Source organism: Ovis aries, chromosome 10 (genome assembly GCF_016772045.2).
Source record: "Ovis aries strain OAR_USU_Benz2616 breed Rambouillet chromosome 10, ARS-UI_Ramb_v3.0, whole genome shotgun sequence".
Taxonomy (NCBI): Eukaryota; Metazoa; Chordata; class Mammalia; order Artiodactyla; family Bovidae; genus Ovis; species Ovis aries.
The window spans coordinates 74,999,899-75,022,568 of NC_056063.1; the positions used below are offsets into that span (position 1 = coordinate 74,999,899).

Genomic DNA, 22,670 nt, shown 5'->3' on the forward strand with positions numbered 1-22,670 from the left:
AAGAGGGGGTCTTCCTTCCTGAAGCCAGTCCCGCTGGGCTGCGGGTAACTATACTTTCCCCCGCCTCACATTAGACACCTTCCCACTTACGAGCCCCTGGTAGCTCAGAGAGTAAAGCGTCTGCCTACAATTCGGGAGACCTGGGTTCAATCCTTGGATTGGGAAGATCCCCTGGAGAAGGAAAAGGCAACCCACTCCGGTACTCTTGCCTGGACAATCCGATGGATGGAGAAGCCTGGTGGGCTACAGTCCATGGGGTCGCAGAGTCGGACGCGACTGAGCGACTTTACTTTCACTTAAGAGCAGTGATGCTATCTTAGTCCTTGTTCTCAAGGTGGGAGAGATGAAAGTTCTGGAAGGAGATTCTTCACCGCTGATGGACTGGTTTTCTCCCCAGTTAGACTTTCTTATAGGAAGGGGCTGTTTTCCGGGGCAACACGTGAGGAGTACAGCATGAGGCTGGATGGGAATGGGATGCTAGTCTTGTTGCTGACCCCATCCCCCTGCGCCCCTGGGCAAGCCCACCTCCTCTGCATGCAGCCTGCCTATCAGGTGACAGGAATCCCACCCACCTAAGTTGTATATGAGAGTCCATGGGGGAAGCCCCAGCCCCAAGCTCCATGCATCCTCCAGGGGAAGCTGCTACTATTACAGCATCCTCGGCCCCTCACATGGTGCTTTTCACAGACTGGAAACCAAATGTCTGCCGAGTGAATGCGTATCCTGAAGAACCAGCCACTCCGGTCCTCAAGGACTGTGCTCACATCCTGGCTGCTTCACTGCAAAGTTCCATTAGCCCCTCCGGTGAACCCCAGTGCCCCATGTCTTCCCAATCCCCACACGGCTTGGCCCCAGGGGAGCGGTGGCAGGAGATCAGAGGGTCAGGGCATTTTCCTCCCCGGCCACTTCAGACAACTGAGTCCTCAAGGGCCAGCCACTCTGCCCCCGACATGGGTCCTCTCTCTGCACACGACTCTCCTTTGAGGTTTTTGTCTTGGCTCTGTACCACTTCCTACTGGTGGCAATGGTAAGGCCACCACTCTGGGTACCCACCCGTCACTTAGGGAGCTCCGGCCCCCACCCCCATCTAAATGTCTTTCTGAGTATGCCAACTGTTTCCTGATGGGACCTTGGGGGATAAACAAGCCATGTTTCACCCTCAGACTACATGCTGCCGTGTTTCATCACCAGAGTGGGGAGAGGCCCAGTTTGCTGTGAAATCAAAGGACCTCCCAGGAAGATGCTTTTGCAGAGCTCCACAGGACGAGCCTGTTGGCTGCATTTGAAGCCTGCCCATTTGTCTTCTTGGGGACCTGGTAGGGCCGTACGATGCTCTGCCTATGTAAGACTTCAGATAATGTGGCCTTACCAATGCATTCCAAAGACCAAACAAAGTCATGAGGTTTGTCCACACCAGAGGTCAGGTTGGTTCTTGTGATGGGCCTTTTAGAGAAAAGCAGGAGGGTGTGAACACCCAGATGACAGAGACAGCCTGGAGCTTCGCTCCAGTCATGGCGTTCACACATTTCTTGTAAATGTTGGTCTGCAGGGAAGACTGCCGAGTCAGGGTAGCACCTGTAAACTTCTGGCTGAACATTATTTAGCATGGGCTTCCCTGGTGGCTCAGCTGGTAAAGAATTCGCCTGCAATGCAGGACACCTGGGTCGGATCCCTGGGTTTGGAAGATCCCCTGGAGAAGGGAATGGCTACCCACTCCAGTATTCTGGCCTGGAGAATTCCATGGACTGCGCAGTTCCTGGGGTCGCAAAGAGTCGGACACAATTGAGTGACTTAACACTGGCAAAGGTTTTGTTTAGTTCACACATAAATAGGGTTCAGTTCAGTTCAGTCGCTCAGTTGTGTCCGACTCTTTGCGACCCCATGAATCGCAGCACGCCAGGCCTCCCTGTCCATCACCAGCTCCCGCAGTTCACTCAGACTCATGTCCATCGAGTCCATGATGCCATCCAGCCATCTCATCCTCGGTCATCCCCTTCTCCTCCTGCCCCCAATCCCTCCCAGCATCAGAGTCTTTTCCAATGAGTCAACTCTTCGCATGAGGTGGCCAAAGTACTAGAGCTTCAGCTTTAGCATCATTCCCTCCAAAGAAATCCTAGGGCTGATCTCCTTTAGGATGGACTGGTTGGATCTCCTTGCAGTCCAAGGGACTCTCAAGAGTCTTCTCCAACACCACAGTTCAAAAGTATCAATTCTTCGGCGCTCAGCTTTCTTCACAGTCCAACTCTCACATCCATACATGACAGAAAAGAAACGCTAGACTTTGTTACAACAACCATCACACCCAAACTACGTTATGGAAAATGAAATTCCTACACTCACTCAGGTGAAAATCCAAGACTGAGCACCCAGTCGTCACTCAGGATACCTTTTATTTTCTGAAAGCTGTGTCTTCCAAGGAACCACTTTTATTGCTGTGGGGGATCACAATAAACTGTGGAAAATTCTGAAAGAGATGGAAATACAGACCACCTGACCTGCCTCTTGAGAAATCTGTCTGCAGGTCAGGAAGCAACAGTTAGAACTGGACATGGAACAATAGACTGGTTCCAACTAGGAAAAGGAGTGCGTCAAGGCCGTATATTGTCACCCTGCTTATTTAACTTCTGTGCAGAGTACATCATGAGAAACGCTGGGCTGGAAGAAGCACAAGCTGGAATCAAGATTGCCGGGAGAAATATCAATAACCTCAGATATGCAGATGACACCACCCTTATGGCAGAAAGTGAAGAGGAACTAAAAAGCCTCTTGATGAAAGTGAAAGAGGAGAGTGAGAAAGTTGGCTTAAAGCTCAACATTCAGAAAACAAAGATCATGGCATCTGGTCCCATCACTTCATGGGAAGTAGATGGGGAAACAGTGGAAACAGTGTCAGACTTTATTTTTTTGGGCTCCAAAATCACTGCAGATGGTGACTGCAGCCATGAAATTAGAAGACGCTTACTCCTTGGAAGAAAAGTTATGACCAACCTAGATAGTATATTCAAAAGCAGAGACATTACTTTACCAACTAAGGTCCGTCTAGTCAAGGCTATGGATTTTCCTGCAGTCATGTATGGATGTGAGAGTTGGACTGTGAAGAAGGCTGAGCACCGAAGAATTGATGCTTTTGAACTATGGTGTTGGAGAAGACTCTTGAGAGTCCCCTGGACTACAAGGAGATCCAACCAGTCCATTCTGAAGGAGATCAGCCCTGGGATTTCTTTGGAGGGAATGATGCTAAAGCTGAAACTCCAGTACTTTGGCCATCTCATGCGAAGAGTTGACTCATTGGAAAAGACTCTGATGCTGGGAGGGATTGGGGGCAGGAAAAGAAGGGGATGACAGAGGATGGGATGGTTGGATGGCATCACTGACTCGATGGACGTGAGTCTGAGTGAACTCTGGGAGTTGGTGATGGACAGGGAGGCCTGGCGTGCTTCGATTCATGGGGTCGCAAAGAGTTGGACACGACTGAGCGACTGAACTGAACTGAGAGGTTGCTAAGCTCTTCTTTCATCGATTTCAGATGTAATGGATGGATATAACACTGCAGTTAGCATTTAATTAATACACCTGTGTCCTCTCAGGGCTGCTGTCTGAGGCAGCTCAAGTGCTCAAGCACTTGAACTCAAATTTCAACTGTCGCCAGATTCTGTTGACTTTGGTATAGTTGTGTCTATCATTGATATTCTGACAGTAAATCTCATTGGCGTATTCGAGTGGTCTGATGTTTCTCGAATCACTCATGGGTCACTTGGTTTTAATTACAAATCAGAGTAAAACAGCTTACCCCAGGCACACAGTAATTGTGGAATCAATGCTGGCCCTTGTTGTTATCCTAAGCCTAGCAGTGCTTTGCGCTCTCTTTTGGCTACAGAATTTGGTAAAAAAAAAAATGCACATCATAAACTTCTACGATCACTGACTTTTGGGGACAGCAGGAAAAACCAAGAAAGACACATGGCTGCTTCCTCCTCATTAATGGAACCTTGCCATGAAGGTGACTATAGCCGAGTACCTAACGAAGCACGTTGCACATTCTGAACCATTTTGGGATGGAAACCCTAAATGGACTATTTTATTACTTAGAAACTAGTAACTCCTTCGTTAACACGATGGGTGTAAAGGGTGCTTTTCTAGGATGCGGACTTGGGAAAGGAGGGGATGAGGCATCTTTGCGGGATATAGAGAGAAGCTTGCTCCTGCAGGCAGAGGAAAGTGTTCCCCTATCATCGCGGAGACGGAAATCAAGGGAAAGATTAAGCACTGCATGATTTATTGAGGATGACATTTCTGAGGTCGCATGGTGTGGGAGGCAGAACTTTGGTCCCACAAAGATGTCCACATTCCTGATCCCCAGGGTCATGTGGATATGTTTCCTGCCCCAGCAAAAGGGACCTGGCAGGAGTGATTCAGCCAAAGACCTTGAGGGCAGGCACTTATCCGGGATCATCTGAGAGCTCCAGTGTAATCAAAAGGGTCTTTAAAAGAGTCAAAGGAGGAGATATGAAGACAGAAACAGAGGTCAGGACGATGGTCACCTGCTGGAAGGCCACCACAAGCCAAGAAAAGTGGTGACCTCTAAAAGCTGAAAGGACAGGGAAACAGGGAAGAAGCCTGCCCATACCTCGATTTTACCCCATGTCAGACTTCTGACCTCCTGAGCTCTAAGACAATAAATTCGTGTTGTTTTGACCCACTAAGCTTGTGACGATTTGTTATAGCAGCCATAAGAAACACACACATGGGTTTGTCTCAAGCTCTGCAGATGTAGGTCTCATCACTGTTTACATGGGCTGCCCTACTGGCGCAGATGGTAAAGAATCTGTCTGCCTGCAATGCAGGAGACCTGGGTTGGGAAGATCCCCTAGAGAAGGGAATGGCTACCCACTCCAGTCTTCTTGCCTGGAGAATCCCATGGACAGAGGAGCCTGGTGACTCGCAGAGAATCAGACACAACTGAGTGACTAACACTTTCACTTTTGGGGGCTTCCCTGGTGGTTCAGCGGAGAAGGCAATGGCAACCCATTCCAGTACTCTTGCCTCGAAAATCCCATGGATGGAGGAGCCTGGAAGGCTGCAGTCCATGGGATTGCTGAGGGTCAGACACGACTGAGTAACTTCACTTTCACTTTTCACTTTCATGCATTGGAGAAGGAAATGGCAACCCACTCCAGCGTTCTTGCCTGGGAGAATCCCAGGGACAGGGGGAGTCTGGTGGGCTGCCGTCTGTGGGGTCGCACAGAGTCAGACACGACTGAAGTGACTTAGTAGCTGGTGGTTCAGATGGTAAAGAATCTGCCTGCAATGCAGAAGACCCAGGTTTCATCACTATTTACATAGATCTAAAGACTCAAACTTCCTAACAAGTTTTATTTGTTGGCAAAATTTCCTTTTTATAATTTTTTTTTCCTTAAGCAACATTTTTTATCTGAGGCTTAGGAGTCTGTATGTGGCACCTGCCTTCTGAATGGAATTTGGCAGAATCTGTAATTAATTGCTCAGTTAGTTTCTGCAGGTTCAGTTCAGTTCAGTTGCTCAGTCGTGTTCGAATATTTGCCATCCCATGGACTGCAGCATGCCAGGCCTCTGTGTCCAACACCAACTCCTGGAGTTTACTCAAACTCATGTCCATTGAGTCAGTGATGCCATCCAACCATCTCATCCTCTGTCATCCCCTTCTCGTGCCTTCAGTCTTTCCCAGCATCAGGGTCTTTTCAAATGAGTCAGTTCTTTGCATCAGATGGCCAAAGCATTGGAGTTTCAGCTTCAGTATCAGTCCTTCCAATGAATATCCAGGACTGATTTTCTTGAGGATGGACTGGTTGGATCTCCTTGCTGTCCAAGGGACTCTCAAGAGTCTTCTTCAACACCACAGCTCAAAAGCATCAATTCAAGGCTGTATATTGCCGCCCTGCTTCTGCAAGTTACTGACTCTTCATTACCTGTCTCTAAAGTGGGGCTGCTGCCTTACAGGACTGCTGTTAGGAATAAGGGTGTCTGAAACTGGTTCTGTAAACCAACAGTAAAACGAGTTTCCTTGGTGATGGCTCTCGTAGGCTGTGTATATGCCTCCCCAAATCAGTCACATGAGACCCCAGCGAACACCATGGTCCTGCTAGAACACGCTTAGCCTCACTCCTGGCAGAAGCAGCTTTGGAGCTGAGGCGAGAACTCCTCTTACAATGTTGGCTCTGCAGCCAGTTGGTGGAAGGACATGGAGCTTTGAAATCAGCTTGGAGATGTTCCTCCCAGTCATGAGGATCTGGTCAAGGCACTCGACCACTGGATTCTCCATTCCTTCATCTAGAAGTGCTAACACTTTCTTTCCCAGTTGGTTGATAAGATTGAACCTGCATTAATGAGGTTTGCTATTAATTGCATCCCAGGAAAACATCTGGGTAGTGTGGGTGGATGTTTGGCATGGACTGACTTGAAAATACGGACAAGACTGCCGTGGGAGCCCCGGCAGGGGAGAGAGGTGGCCCTTGAAGAAAGAGGCCATTTCCTCCAGGGGCGCTCTCATTGATCAGATCAGTCCTTATGATGTCACTGGGGGGAGTTAGGTTGTGGGATGAGGAAGTTGTGGACAGAGGAAAGTCAGACTTCTCAAATACAAGCCACTGGCAAGCACGGACTTTCAATCAAGCTGCTCTCAAACGGGTAGCAGAATAGTGTGTGACTACGTGAGTGGCTACAGGGGTTAAAGGAATATTTAAAAACTCTCCAGTGCAGCAGTATCTCAAAGGGTGGGCTCTAGACCAACACCAGCAGCAGCAGCTCCTGGGAATTCAATGGAAATGCAACTTCTTGGGTACATCACAGACACGTGGAATCAGAAACTCTGAGGGTGGAGCCAGCTGCCTGCACAGTGGCAAGCCCTCTTGGGATACAGTTTGGAGGCCACGCACTCATTGCCCAGCATCGCAGGAGGGGACTGGTGTGCCGTCAGGCACTAGGCAGTGCTCCCATCCAGGTGGTCAGCTCCTGTGATGTGAGTCTGGCCTTGGCTCTTCATTCCCTGTTTCTAAGCTCTGTCCTCTATTTACCAGGATGACGGTGACCAGCAGACGCCTTGCCTCGCCTTCCCCATCTCCTGTCCCCCCACTGACCTGAGTGTCCAGGGTGGAGGCTCTCAGGACCTCCCTCAGACCTCTTAGGCTCTGCCTCCTGCACGGCCCGGCCCCTGCTGGGGACCTGACTTCCATCGCCCTTCCCCCCAGCACTGGAGCCAGGCCTCCTACCTCTCCCCCTCTCCTGGCTCCTGCGTGGCTCCCCGCAGCATTAGGGCAGTTAGCGCCTCCCCTTCCCACCCCTCTCTCCTCCCTTAGATCCTTTTAGTCTCTTTACAACCACCCTGGACACAGCGAGCTGTTCTGACTTCTGAAAAGAGTTTCAGAGCCTCATGTATCATGTGATTGCCCCCTCCTTTTTTTTTTTTTTTTGAGAAAATACAGCTTTGGTGACTGCAAAAAGAGCCTGGCAAGAGATGCATCAGGTGTAATTGCAGCTGGCGACAACAGAGGATGAGATGGTTGGATGGCATCACTGACGCGATGGACATGAGTTTGAGTAGACTCTGGGAGTTGGTGATGGACAGGGAGGCCTGGCGTGCTGCAGTGCATGGGGTCGCAAAGAGTTGGACATGACTGAGCAACTGAGCTGAACTGAGGCTCGGTGGCGAAGCATGGGAGAAGAGGCACACTGGCTTTGATTTTTTTTTTGACCAAATTGATCAACTTTGATCAAGAAGCCAAAGGGCTTTTTCCTTCCTTCAGTGGGCTTTTGCCACCAGAGTCAGGCTTGTTTCAGAGCAGACAGCCTACATCTATCACCCGAGGCCCTTGTTTTCTGGAGGGGCTCTTCCTGAGGCTGGCTCTTCCTGACCTGATGAGTTTTTTTTTTTTTTTTTTCCCTTCCTGGAATGTCTTGCCACATTCCCCCACCTCAGGGTCCCTGCTTGTCCACAGGGCAGTTTTGTGCAATTTGGAAAATCGTGATCTTTCTGCCGGATCTTGCCCAGGGGCACAGCTTAAGAGTGGAGAATGGCTCAATGGCCCCAGGCACTGCCTTCCAGCCTGGGCCTGCTCTGGGGCCTCTGGGCAGGGCACAGCCTGTACCCCTGGGGTCACTGGCCCTGCCCGTCTGGACTTGTTTTTATAGAAATAGCCTCTTTTCCACAACTCCTTTCATCCCCCCTGAGAGAACCTATTCTTCCCCTGCTACACTGACAAACAGCTGCATAAACCACCTGCAGTTCAGGAGAGCCGGGTTCAATCCCTGGGTCTGGAAGATCCCCTGGAGAAGGGAATGGCAACCCACCCCTGTATTCTTGCCTGGAGAATCCCCATGGACAGAGGAGCCTGGCGGGGCTGCAGAGTAGGACACGACTGAGAGACTAAACCACCATCACCAGACATCCAACACGCTGATGTGTGCTTTCCTGAAAGCCATTTAATCAAGCTCCTGGCTGTCCTGCCAGCACCGCTGCGAAAAGCAAAAGCGTTATCAGGCCTTTGAGAATCGGGAACGTCCACTAAACTCTAACAACCTGGAGCTGCTTGAGGAATGCAGGGAAACCAGCGCTAATGGGACGGTGGGGGTTTTATGAAGCGACTCTGGCCAAGATCCCAGGGCAGGGACCAGACATCTTGGGTGCTGGCCACCTTGTCGCCCTACTAGAAAGGCATGGGGCTCTCTGTCCAGCGGCCCTTACCCACCCCCAAGCAGACAGACATGGCATACGAAGCCATACGAAGCCATCTGGCTGCATCCAGGCACTGGCTCCCCGGCCACAGGGCCCCTCATGACCATGCTGCCGTCATCAGCCTGCTGCTTCACTGTCGCCCTTTTGCTGGGTACCGGGAGGCAGGGGGTGCATCTTCCTTCCTGTGTGTGGATGCAGCAAGCTACCTCGGGGCAGCTTTCGCCACCCAGCAGCCGGGCCTGGTCCTCCATTAATCTGATGGCCGGATCTTCATCTTTCTTGAAGCTGTCTCCGCCTTCCCTGAACTAGGGGGGTGTGTGTGGGGGGTGGGTACCCTGGTCAGGGCTGAGGCTGGCAGTCCTTAGTTAATGCCCCTAGGGGCACTTCTGTTCATTTCGTGAACAGAGCGGCTTAGAGCAATGGAAACGTTATCATCTCGCGGTTCTGGCTGCAAGGCGGAGCTGGTTCCTGCAAGGCTGTGAAGGGCGAGTCTGTGAGGGACCTGTCCCCCAGCTTCTGGTGGGTTGCTGGCCAGCCCTGACGGTCTCTGGCTTGTTTCAGCATCGCCAGATTGCTGCCTTCGTCTTCACCTGGTCTTCTCCCCACTGCTGTGTCTGGGTCCAAACCTCCCCCTCTTTCTAAGCACACCAGTCACACTGGACTGGGGCTACCTCCTACAGGGTGACCTCACCTGGACTGACTCCATCTGCAATGACCCTGTTTCTATGTAAGTAAGGTCACATTCTGAGGTACTGGGAATTAGGACCTCAGTATATGGACCAGGGGGAGGCAGGGGGTGGGGTGGGGGACACAAACCCCAAACAGCATTTGTAGGCACACTCCTGGGCTTAGTCACTCAGTTGTGTCTGACTCTGTGGCCCCATGGACTGTAGCCCACCAGACTTTGTCCATGGGATTCTCCAGGCAAGAATATTGGAGTGGGTTGCCATGTCCTCTTCCAGGGGATCTTCCCAACTGAGGGACTGAACCCAGGTCTCCTGCATTGCAAGTGGATTCTTTACCATCTGAGCCACCGGGAAAGCCCAACCTCCTAGTAATACTTTAAAAAAAAAAGATTTCTATAAAGAACTGTCTAGAATCACAGGCATAAGAGGCCCACAAAGGCCGCCTCCGATGGCTTTATAAATCACCTGCAGCTTTCAGCATCTTGTTTCCATAACCACAGGTCTGAATTCCTGACGGCCATTCCCATTCTCCCTCAGAAAGAAGTCAGCTCTGGGCACCCCAGATCTAAGCCCCCGGGACGTGCTCAGAGACAGTGTATTCCTCTACTGCAGGGAGAGGGCAGCCGGAGTAATCAGTAAGCTCAGTCAGTAATAGTACTCAGTAAGCTCAGTCAGTAATAGTACTCAGTAAGCTCAGTCAGTAATAGTACTCGGTAAGCTCTTACGCAAAACAGAAAGGTCCAGGGACTGACTCAAGTTCTGCCTCAGGCGGAGGCTAATCAGTGACTCAGGGCACGAGTTTACTGGGGGTTATGAAAACCATCCTTGCTCTCCAGGGATTTCCTGTATCTGCACCTGGACATTCTTTTTATTTTTTTAATTAATTTTTTATTGAAGTATAATTGCTTTACAGAATTTTGCTGTTTTCTGTCAAACCTCAACATGAATCAGCCACAGGTTTATGTCGGGAGCCGCGTTAGGCATTACTGACAAAATAGAGGCATGGCCCTAAACCCCCTCCCTTTGTTCCCTAGGCACAGACCCGGAATGAAGGAGTTAGGCTTTGTGATTCTGACTTGTTTTTTCCTTTCCTCGGCTGAGTTGACTGAAGAGAATATTAAGGTGCTTATTGTTTTTGAGAGGAGCATGAGAAGGCATAAAGCCTTCTGCAGCTGTGCTCAAAGAATAATTCATCAAGTTAATCACTGACATTTGTTCAAGGACTTTTACAAAAAAAGTGTTCCAGAGTGAGCACACAGGCCGCAGCTTGAGGCCATGGAAGGGATTGCTATCTGAAGCCCATTTGTGAGAAAAGTGTTTATGGCAAAGGAGTTTGCTGAATTTAGGGCTTAGGAATAATTAAAATAGTTAGAAGCTAAAGATTTAAGGATTGCTGTAATGTTACAATATTCTACTATAGCTAATAGAAATTAGGGACTTTAGAGATATTATTAGCTAGAAGCTCTTTCTAAGAAAGAGTGAGCTTAGGATACTAGGGGCAAACAGGACTTAGAAAGATAAGAATTAAACTGAGGAATGCGGTATGCAGCCCAGACATTAGCATGAGTTACAGTGTATTCACAAGGACACATGAGAAAGAGTAGATAAGAGAATCGCTGAGGGAGGAACTCCTTTCGAGGGCCAACAAAGATTTTTGGAGAAAAATAAATCTGGGTCAATGGGAACTAAAAATATAAAACCTCTGACCTAATGCTTTTGCCAAAGTATAAAAGAGAATCATAAGCTTGAAAAAAAACAGGCAGTCCAAGAAGAATGAGAGGCTGCCTCAGTTTCTCGCTGACACTGCTCACACCTTCAGGTTGAATCCCTGGCTGCTGGAGCTGGACTCCGGCAGGTTTACACACATCCCCTCCCTCTTGAGCCTCCCTCCCATCTCCCTCCCCATCACACCCCTCTAGGTTGATACAGAGCCCCTGTTTGAATTCCCTGAGACATAATGCAAATTCCCACTGGCTATTTTACATATGGTAATATACGTTTCCATGTTACTCCCTCCACATCTCACCCTCTTCTCCCCTCTCCCCATGTCCATAAGTCTGTCCTCTACGTCTGTTTCTCCACTGTTGCCCTGTAAATAAGTTCTTCAGTACCATTTTTCTAGATTCTGTATATATGTGTTAGAATATGATATTTATCTTTCTCTTTCTGACTCACTTCACTCTGTATAATAGGTTCTAGGTTCATCCGCCTCATTAGAACTGACTCAAATGAGTTCCGTTTTATGGCTGAGTAATATTCCTTTGTGTCTATGCACCACAACTTCTTTATCCATTCATCTGTCGATGGACGTCTAGGTTGCTTCCATGTTCTAGCTATTGTAAAGTGTGCTGCAATGAACAATGGCATACGTGTGTCTCTTTCGATTTTGGTTTCCTCAGGGTATGTGCCTAGGAGTGGGATTGCTGGGTCATATGGTGGTTTTACTCCTAGTTTTGTAAGGAATCTCCACACTGTCTTCCATAGTGGCTGTATCAATTTACATTCCCACCAACAATGCAGGAGGGTTCCCTTTTCTTCCCACCCTTTCCAGCGTTTATTGTTTGTAGACTTTTTGATGATGGCCATTCTGACTGGTATGCAGTGATATCTCATTGTTGTTTTGATGTGCATTTCTCTAATAATGAGCGATGTTGAGCATCTTTTCATGTGCTTATTAGCCATCTGTATGTCTTCTTTGGAGAAATGTCTGTTTAGGTCTTTTCCCCATGTTTTGATTGTGTGTGTGTTTTTTTTTTCTGATATTAAATTGAGCTGCTTGTATATTTGGGAAATTAATCCTTTGTCAGTCGTTCCATTTGCTATTATTTTCTCCCATTCTGAGGGTTGTCTTTTCACCTTGCTTATCGTTTCCTTGGCTGTGCAAAAGCTTTTTACACCTGGACATTCTTATATTCTACAAGGATACCCTATAGGGATTTCCCTGGTGGTTCAGTTGTTAAGACGCTGCCTTTTCAATGCAGGAGGTGCGGGCTCAGTCCTTGGTTGGGGAACTAACATCCCACATGCCGAGTGGTCAAAAAAATAAAATAATAATAAAATGGAGGCTAGCAAACTTTTAAGGAAAAAAAAAAGGAACATTCTGTATTCCGAACTTAAGAGTGAGGCTGACTCTAAATGGTATGACAGCTGACAGTGAAAAAACAAATATATTCTCAGGGTAAAGACAGACCATGCCTCAGAGCTGTTGTAAAAGGAAACAGGAGAGAATGGGAGAGGAGGGGTTCCTGGCCTCTGGACGCTACCACCACGGCGAGGCCCATGCACCCAACAGGCAAGGGAAACAAGCGTATTACCGTTGGCCCTGACCTGAATATCCTCACAGGAGAACACAATGCCTGCGGCATGCAAGTGTCACTAAATTAAAACAAAACAAAACACTAAGACCTATCTTCTGGTCTTTAGGGGAGTTTCTTTGGAAGCAATTAAAAATAAGTTAAAGACCTGAAATTTTGGACATAAAGATTTTTTTGCTCTAAGATGTTAAATCGTGACTAGAAAAACTGCTTTCTGATCCTGGTAAGTGTTAAGTTAGGCTGCAAAACTAGGTACAGAATGCAAATGCTTTCCTTTGTTGATATTTATGTTGAACACGGCTCCATCCTGTCATGAGAATACATAAGAATATCCGTAAGAAATTTCTAGAAGTAGAATGCTGGTAAAACATTGTGTGTACTTTAGATTTTATCTGATATTACCTAACAGCTCTCCACAGAAGTGTTAGGTGACTTACTTTTTCCAATCTTATGATTTTGGAATGAACACGCACGGAAGAGAGAACTATATATATATATATATATATATATATATATATATAAATAAACAAAAAGCTAAACACTATTCATAGTTAAAGATTTCCTGGAAACTTTATCCTGATCCAGAACACAGTATAACAGAGTCTGGACATTATTTTTAGAATTAATGAGGTAAATCACCCATGTCTATGACATCACTGTGAATATTTCTGATTCACCTACTATTATGTACTCGGGGGTGTATTTACAGACCAGTTCTGTTATTAAATAAACTTGTTCAGGATGGATTAGAGCTATGACTGAAAAATCCATCTGTCTTGCTGGGGGAAGACACTAGTTACTAAATGCAGCACCTTTTGAGGATGCCGGCCACATCGGAGCGATCTATGCACACTATGAATATTTCCTAACTAAAGTTATTGATAAATAATACACAATTTCAGAAAGAATGTTTTCTAGTACCATTTACATTTTTAAGTAAGTGTTAGTCATTCAGTCATATCCAACTCTGCGATCCTTTGGACTGTAGCCCACCAGGCTCCTCTGTCCAAGGGACTTTCCAGGCAAGAATACTAGAGTGGGTTGCCATTTCCTTTTCCAGGGGATCTTAACAACCCAGGGATCGTCTCCCTCATTGCAGGCAGATTCTTTACTGTCTGAGCCACCAGGGAAGCCTGCTTTTAGTACCATGTATAGGGTTAAACAGTGTTCTCCCAAAACTACGGTCCTTTCCATAATCTTGGAAGGTGATCTTATTTGGAAATGGGGTTGTTGCTGATGTGAAGACTGGAGACAAGGTCATCCTGGGGTAGGATGGGTTCCGATCCCATACGACCGGTGTCCTGGTAAGAAGACAGCCACGTGCACACAGAGGGAAGACAATGGCCACGTGATGATGGAAGCAGAGACGGGAGAGCAGTATCCACCAGCCAAGGCATGCCAGGCTGGCTGAGAACACCAGAAGCCAAGAGGAAAGGCAGAGAATAGATCCCCCCTATGGCCTTCAGAGAGCATGCCCTGCTGACACCTGGGTTTCTTCCAGCCTCCAGAAATGCGAGACAATAAATTTCTGCCGCTGTAAACAACCTGGTTTGTGATACTTTTGTTACAGCAGCCACAAGGGAATGAATACATCATGGAACTTAAGTGTTTGGACTAAATGAGAAAAATGTTTGTTCCTCTAAGAACATCTCAGTCATCCCTCCTGACATGTCCTAATAGAGCTTACACGAAAACCCTGCAGAGAGTTTGAAATGCTGAGTCTGAGCACTTTTAACAGGTCTTCTTACAGTTTGGGAATTTTCTGGTCTTACGTCTGTCCTTGAACCAAACTTTCCTGATGGGCACAGCTTCAGGGTCACACATCTCCGTGAAATCCAGGTAATGCAGGCTGACAGCAGTCCAGGGGGAGGTGCGGGCTGGTCTCCAGTCTCGGAAGGACTAGACCTTCCTCCTTGCTCAGCACAGTCTGTGGACAGTCGCATCCCTGTCTTGGCTGTAACACCTTCCACCTGCTGAGACGGTCCTGTATCCCCGTCCTGCCTGCTGATAGGAGCTGCACCTGGACCAGGTCTGGGCGGCCAGTCCTGTTCACATCGACCCCACGGGGTGACCCCACCACGTTGTTTCCTCGGGGATACATTTCTGACCTTTGTAACCAGGGGACAAAGTTCCGAAACCAGCGATTCCCTGCTTCTTGATGTTGCAATCCCAGGGCTATGAGTCAACGGTTCGCATTCATCTTCTGATAATACTGCCTCTTTCTTTCACCACCATCATGGAGGAAGGAGGAATGTCCTGAGTCCACCCTTGTTTTTATTTCCCTCTTGGCTCACCTGGGACGCCCGCCTACTTTCTCTCCTGCCAGAGATGGAGCCGAGATGTGTGAGAACTGTGTCCAGGAGCAGCCACGGCCCAGAAAAGTGGGAACAGAGCTGGCTGGCAGTCCCCGCACCGCGGCTCCATCCGTCAGCTTGACCCCAGGGAACAGATGGCTCCCTGGAAACAAGCCTGGTGGCTCAACCAGCCCCTGGAACAATCCCCCAAGCTGTCTCTGTCCTTCAGCAACTCAAAGGGCAGTGGGGAAATTATTGATCAGAAATCCGAGAAAACCAAAACTGGAATAATTCCACTCAGGACATTTTGTGGGGATGAGAAGGGCTATGCAAAAATTTATCATGAAGATGGCAAATTCTCCAACCTTGACGAGACACTGTACATGACTGCTTTCACTGGTCTCATAATACTTTATTTCCCTCAACTGTCATTCGGTGTGGGAAAATGTTGCTTATGGGCTTGTGCTTCTGCCCCTGAGGATATGAGCTTCTTCAGGGCAGGACAGTTTTGTACCCTTATGTGGTAAAAGTACAGAAACAAAATACCTGCATAAATAGGTGATTCAGGTCAACCCGTGCCAGCCTTAGCTGGCTCCCTTCGCGAGCTGAGCTTCCGATTCTAGCTACTAATGTGTCCCAAGTTTGGTCATGGAAGACAACCCAGGGCCCAGACTGTACTCGATCTTGCTACAATCTCGTTCTGGGGGCACAGTAGTAACATGGGGACGTGTGCAAGGGTCAAGAAAAGAAAGCTGTTGTTTAGAGTCACGTAGAGTGGTGATTCTCAAAGTGTGGTCCTGGGCACTGTCAGGAGCAGCAGCATCTGGGAACTTGTAAATCCCTGAATCCTGCCCTGACCCACTGATACAGACATGTTAGAGCCGGGGCCCGGCTACCTGTTAGGATAAGCTCTAGCTCAAGTGATCCCGATGCAGGCTGAAGTCTAAGGCATACCACTGCCTTAGAGCGTGTGTGCTAAATCACTTCAGTCGTGACCATCTCTTTGCAGCCCAGTGGACTGTAGCCCGCCGGGCTCCTCTGTCCATGGGATTCTCCAGGCAAGAAGGTGGAGTGGGTTGCCGTTCTGTCAGCCTAAAAGGACCCAATGTCAGAAGTTTCCTCTTCTTACTCTGGGGAGGAAGAGGTTCTCCTGAGGTTCTGATGCCCTCAGCCCCCTCTGGTGTGGGACCCCCCACCCCCCGCCCAGGCTTCTGGCCGACAGCAGCAGTGCCAGCCTCCCTGGCCCTTTGGCTTTGTTCATAGGTCTACCCAAGAGCTTCTAGGAAGAGGAGAGAATGTGGGAGGACTTGTAAATGCCCAGGGTTGAGGGACCTTCCAGGCTGTCCTTGTATAGTCAGGCAGGAAACTAGCATGAAAAACTCTTCTGAAGGACACGCGAGGCCAGCAGGAAGCGGAGGGCTGGGGCAGGGGTGGATAACAAAGTGAATGAACTGCTCAAGTTGGCCCGGAGGCCCTGGCCTGGGTGTCGGGGAACTTGCCTCCTAGAACCTGAAGCCCCCTCAACTTCCATTTTCAGAGGCCCACGTGGGGCACATGACAGAAGCACGATCTATGGTTTTCTAGAACCAGAGCGAGGGAAGGAATTTGTGAGAACAACTTCAGCATAAATCTTTGCTAAGCTCTTGGCCAGGGGTTGGGGTGGGGTTACGAGGAGGAACACTGAATATTTGAGATTTTCAGCAACGGCATCCCCAGCCCTCCAAAGGCCTCAGAGGGGGCTCCCCAGTCAAGGCAGGTCAGCCCTGGCCTCCTCTGCACCTCGACTCTGATAATCTCACACGTTCACTGAAGCAAAGGTCAGCAAGCAGCTTCGGCTTCGTGCCAAATCCAGCCCTCTGCCCTTTTCTGCAAGGCTTGCAAGCTAAGAATGATGTCTATATTTTAAAAGAGTTGAAGAACACACTTAAAGACAATTTCATGATACCTGCAAGCTGTATACAATGTACATTTCCATGCCCATCAGTAACATTTTACTGGAACACAGATTTGCCAATTTGTTTCATATTTCAAATTCCAAGGGTGGAGTTGAATAGTTGCCACAGGCACTGTGTGGCCTCCTTAGCCAAAGATATCTCCCATATGACCTTTTTCAAGAAAAATGTTTCCCTAAGAACTTTTCCCCACTTCTTTCCCTCCTGCTGAATTCACCAAGTGTCCCCCTGCAGTCATGAGCAGACCTGAAACAATCCTGGCATCATCTCAGTCACAGACGTCTGCTCTTAAGACGGGAAGTCACTGCTGCTTTTCAAGTTAAAAGACATTTCCTAATTATTTGTTTCATTTATTAGCTAGACCCAGATATCAAAAACTTAGGACCTGAGTAAATACACAACTCTGGCCATCTGATGTGAAGAGCTGACTCACTGGAAAAGACCCTGATGCTGGGAAAGATTGAGGGCAAGAAGAGAAGGGGGCAACAGAGGCTGAGATGGTTGGATGGCATCATCCACTTCATGGACATGAATTTGAGCAAACTCCGGGAGCTGGTGAAGGACAGGGAAGCCTGGCGTGCTGCAGTCCACGGAGTCACAGAGTCAGACACGACTGAGCCACTGAACAGCAAGAGAGATGCAACTGGTGTCCGAACATAGACTTTTTGTTGCTTCTCACATGCTATGCCTATCTCAGGGGCAAAACACACAAAAGAACCCGTAAAGCCTGAAGGGTCAATCGGTAAACTAGAAAGTGTGTTCACTGGGGACTACATAGTGTTCATTCACTGGTAATTAGGCAGCAGACAGCGACCTCGCCTGCAGCTACCTTTGGGAAAGTTCCCATTCAGCACAGAAACTACTTAGGTGTGGAGATCTGAAAACCAAAATAAATATTTCGGAGCACCTCCCAGGAAAGCTGCACCGAGCGACAAGCGGATGGTATTTTTGCAGTGAGACCCAGAGCACCCGCCCAGGAGCCGGTCTGCCAGTCAAGCGGCGCTTTGATGGCTGCGGCGGCTGACCGCCTGCACGCGAGAGGAGGCGCACGCTCAGCACCCCTGGAAACCCCAAGTGTGACCCACTTGCCCAGCCCCACTGCCTGTTGGACCAGGGTTCCCTCTGGGGTCACCGGGCCAGCCAGAGGCAAGGGAAGTGCCAAGGGAGCCTGCCCCCTTCCCCACTGAGGTTCTGCGGACCCCTCCCATCACCAGCACCAGCCCGTCCAGCCCACAGCCCACAGAGTGGGAACACAGAGGCCGTGGATTCCCAACAGGTGGGCAGGTCAACGTTATGGCGTTAGTTCTTCCGACGAGCGTCTGCCACCTGGGGCCCCCTCCCTCTGCGCTCCCCCCTTACCCCCCAGGACAGGACAAAACTTCCCCCGAGCCCCCGCCCCCCGGCTCCGGCTCCGCGGACCCCCGGTGGCCGCTTCCTGCCGCGCGGAGATGTCCCGGCTGCGCCCGCGCATGGCCGCCCGCGGTGCCAGCCTTCCCGCTCCGCGTGCACGCGCGCAGGTCCCCGAGCCGCAGGTGGGGACCGCGGGGCAGCCCGGCCCCTTCCTGGCCCGCCGGGAACCCCTCCGCAGCGCCCCGCCTGCTCCCGGCTCCCCTCCGCTCCCCGGGACCCCGGCCCGCCCGGGCACCTACCCATGCTGGCGGCTCCGAGGGCTCCCTGCGACTGGCGAGCGAGGAGTCCAGGTGGGAGGAATCCGTGCTAAGATGTTGTTTCCTGTGACTCGGTTTCCAGGCCCTGCCCAGCACCTGTGCAGCTGGAGGTGTGCAGGCGGGGCGGCGGGGCTCCACCCTTGGAGGCGGTGGAACGGCCGGGGCAGAGGTCGGCGCCCCTTGAGCCCCAGAAGGGGGACACCTGTCGGCGGCCCGCGCCTGGACTCCGCCCCGGCCCCCGGGGGCCGCCAGAAGGGAAATCTGGGCCAGGATGCCCTGTCTTGAGCGTGCATCTTAGCCAAGGGGGAGGGCTCATGAAATGCAGGGTCCCTGGCCTCACCTGGATTTGCTGACTCAGTAGATCGGGGTGGGGCCTGAGAATCTGCATTTCTAACACATGCTGGGACCCCACTTCGGAAAGCAGTACTGCGCTGGGTAAGCACCACGTCTGCAAAAATGGGCAGAAGGTTGGTCAGTTCAATGTCGGTGCCTGCTGCAGATGTGTGGCTTTTACCTGGCCTGTGAGCTGTGGAAAACATTTCTGGAGAACTCTATATTGCCTTCCTTTAAGAATAACAAAACCAAAAATAAGAATACAGCTAGGAGCTCCAGATCTTTTTTTCTGTTTACTCCTCTCACTTGAGGAGGGCTTTTGTACTCTGCCAGCACTGAAAGAAACATTAAAACGGAAAAGGAAGGCGAGTTTCTATTGCGTTTTTTAAAGAATCGTGTAAAATATACACAAAACTAACCATCTTAACTATTAATGCACTATTAAGTGGTATTAAGTACACACACACCGTTGTGCAACCGTCACCATCATCCGTCTCCAAAACTTTTTTATCTTCCTAAATGGAAATTCATTGGAAAAGACCCTGATGCTGGGAAAGATGGAGGGGAGAAGGTGAAGGGGATGACAGAGGATGAGATGGTTGGATGGCATCACTGACTCAATGGACATGAGTTTGAGCAAGCTCTGGGAGCTGGTGCAGGACAGGGAAGCCTGGTGTGCTGCAGTCCATGGGTTTGCAAAGAGTCGGACACGACTGAGCGACTGAACAACAAACTGAAACTCTGTACGCATGAAATGCTAACTCCCTATTCACCTCCCAGCACCCACCATGCTACTCTCTGTCTGAATTTGACTCTTCAAGATACCTCATATAGCTGGAATCATTCAAAATTTGTCCTTGCCTCTTACATGTGTTGTAACGTCTTCAAGGTCCATCCACGTTGGAGCATGGGTCAGAATTTCCTTCCTTTTAAAAGCTGAATAATATTCCACTGTGGGTACACATTACATTGTGTTTAGCCGTTCATCTGTCTCTGTCTTCTTCTGAGTCTTAGCAATGCCCCAGGGCCACGCTGACCGGAAGGCTGTGGTGTGTAGGGAGAAACCCAGGCAGGCTCTTCCTAGAGGTGGAGAAGTATAAGTGAAGAACAAAACTCCAGGGGATGGAAGAGACCAGCCCTGCTGATCTGCTCTGTGTTAAGCACCCGAAACAGCATTTCAACCCTTCCTGTGTCCACCAGAGCAATTTTATAGTTAGGAAATGGATGTGATAGAGTGGGGAACTAGACAAATGACGGAGCTCTTCCCCAGCACAGCATGGCACCGTTTTAAGCCAGCTCTCTGCTTTCACAGGCCAGGTCATTTCTGTTGGACCAAGTCCCTTCCATGTGGCTGCTGGGACCCCATCCTGCAGAAGCACCTCGTTGGGAAATACATACAAATAAAACAAGACGATTTCCTCTTCTTTAACATGCCTCGCATTACAAAGCTTCTAAATGACTTTAGCCGAGTGCATTTATAGCTGATCAAACTCTTTCTTAAAGCAAGGGAATGGTGGACCCACACTTTAGGGTGTGGGGACTTGTGTGTGAGGGCGAAGCCTGCAGAGGGCGGAAGGGAGAGCTGGGGACACGTGAGCTTTCAGCAAGTCCTCGTGCTGGCTTGGAGGGGGGCCCAGGCTGTCACAGTATCAGTGAGGAAGAAAAGCCGATGGCAGCAGCCCAGACTGCTTTCTGAGCGTCTTCTGTGGGTCAGGGAGCCGTGCATTTGCATGAATTCAAGAGTGGAATCGAACTGATGTGAAGAACTGACTCACTGGAAAAGACCCTGATGCTGGGAAAGATTGAAGGTGGGAGGAGAAGGGGATGACAGAGGATGAGATGGTTGGGTGGCATCCCCAACTTGATGGACATGAGTTTGGGTAAAGTCCGGGTGGTGGTGACGGACAGGGAGGCCTGGTGTGCTGCGGTTCGTGGGGTCACATGTGTATACATTTGAAAAATATGTGTGTGAGCACATGTGTGTACATATGTATACATATATACAGACACATGTTATAGATATAATTTATTATATGTTATATACATATATAACATATATATGTATACACACACACATATATAGTTTCTAAGACGTCTTCATAATCTCTCTCAGAAAAGGAATCAAAGTCTACTTTCAGGAAGGAGTCTGGTAACTCACCCACATGATGAAATAAATGTCCCTGAAACCTTAAAATGCTACTTTTTTTCTCAGAATATCTGCATTTTAACAGAAGAGGGGAGGAGCCGTCTATTTAAAATAAACTCTAGTTGTGAAATTGAGAGAAGAAGTTTCTAGAGGCATGAGTTTCTTCCTCATATTCAGGAACCTGCAGCCCATGGGCCACCTCCCACACACAGGACTGGCTGCTCCAGGACGCTGGGTGGGGTGGCCGAGGTGCCCCTGAATCACTGCCTCTCCAGGGTTTCCTCTTTCATCCTCACAACATGGCCTGGCCTACCAGCCGCTGGGCTCAAAGTTATGGGAAATCAAGGGGGGAGTAGGGGAGACAAGGATATGTGACCTTACCCTGGTGTTCCCTGTAGACCAGCGAAGAGAGAAACGAAAAATGGGGGGCACTTATCTGGGGGGGTGCTGCAAAGTTTAATCTCTGTCATCACCGACATATCACTGTCCTACTTCACATGGAGCAAGAAACCGACCGGGGAGAATGGATATGTGTATGCGCATGGCTCAGGCCCTTCGCTGTTCACCTGGAGCTATCATGACACTGTTAATCGGCTCTACCCCAATACAAAATGAGAAGCTTTTTTAAAAAAGAAAGAAACCAACCAAAGAACCTAATTATTTTTAATATAAAAAATTTTATCACGTTTTGGGGAAGTGAGAAATAAAAGCTATCAAATAATTCTTCACCTCCATCTGTTGAGAGGCCAACGTACATAATTAAAGACTATAACTGTTATCCTCAAATAAAGTTGACCTTCCTTGTGCACCAAGGAACAAGAAACAGTTTCAGGAGACGGGGATACAAGGAATTACAAACATTGTTCATCTAGACAGAGGCTTTGCCCTCATAGATCAATGGTAAAGAATCCGCCTGCAGTGTAGGAGACCTGGGTTCAATCCCTGGGTTGGGAAGATCCCCTGGAGAAGGGAAAGGCTACCCACTCCAGTATTCTAGCCTGGAGAATTCCATGGGGTTGTAAAAAGTCGGATACGACTGAGCAACTTTCACTTTCATTTTCCTTATCTGAAATATCACTGCTTCAGAAAGTGTTAGAAAAATGCATTTTGGAGAAACTTCTTCCAATTAATTATACAGAATCCCTGGGAAAAAAGGAAGCAGAGATCCTTATAACTTCCAGTGTGCTCTCTTCACTGCTCTTGTCTTTTAATTAAAAACAAAAACAAAAAACCCTCATTAGAACTTGCTTTCCGAAATCATTCCTAATTGCCAGACAAAAATGGTTATGCCTTATGCATTATTGATTTCTGTACCAATAATATTACAACTTATTTATCATCTGACACAAGTAAGATACAAATGCTGCATTTATTCACTTCATGTTTAATTATGCAAATATCAGAATTTGTCAAAGTGCATTTATCCAATGACTTGCTTTAGTAAATTACTATAAATCTTAAACAGTATAGACGATGGAGTCTTGGGAATCCACTGTGAATAAATATATACCTTTGAGGTCTAAGTTGCTCACATTCAATTATACAATTTTATTTCCTAGAATTAATAAAGG

At 48.7% G+C, this 22,670-nt stretch overlaps 1 protein-coding gene across 1 annotated transcript in view; it reads right to left on the bottom strand.

The window, feature by feature from the left end:
- Nucleotides 1-18,684, bottom strand: part of SLC15A1 (solute carrier family 15 member 1) — a 50,248-nt gene extending 31,564 nt beyond the window's left edge. The window contains 1 exon segment of the mRNA NM_001009758.1: nucleotides 18,603-18,684. Coding sequence (NP_001009758.1) covers nucleotides 18,603-18,606 — 4 coding nt within the window. The 5' untranslated portion in view covers nucleotides 18,607-18,684.
- Nucleotides 18,685-22,670: the final 3,986 nt, after the last annotated feature.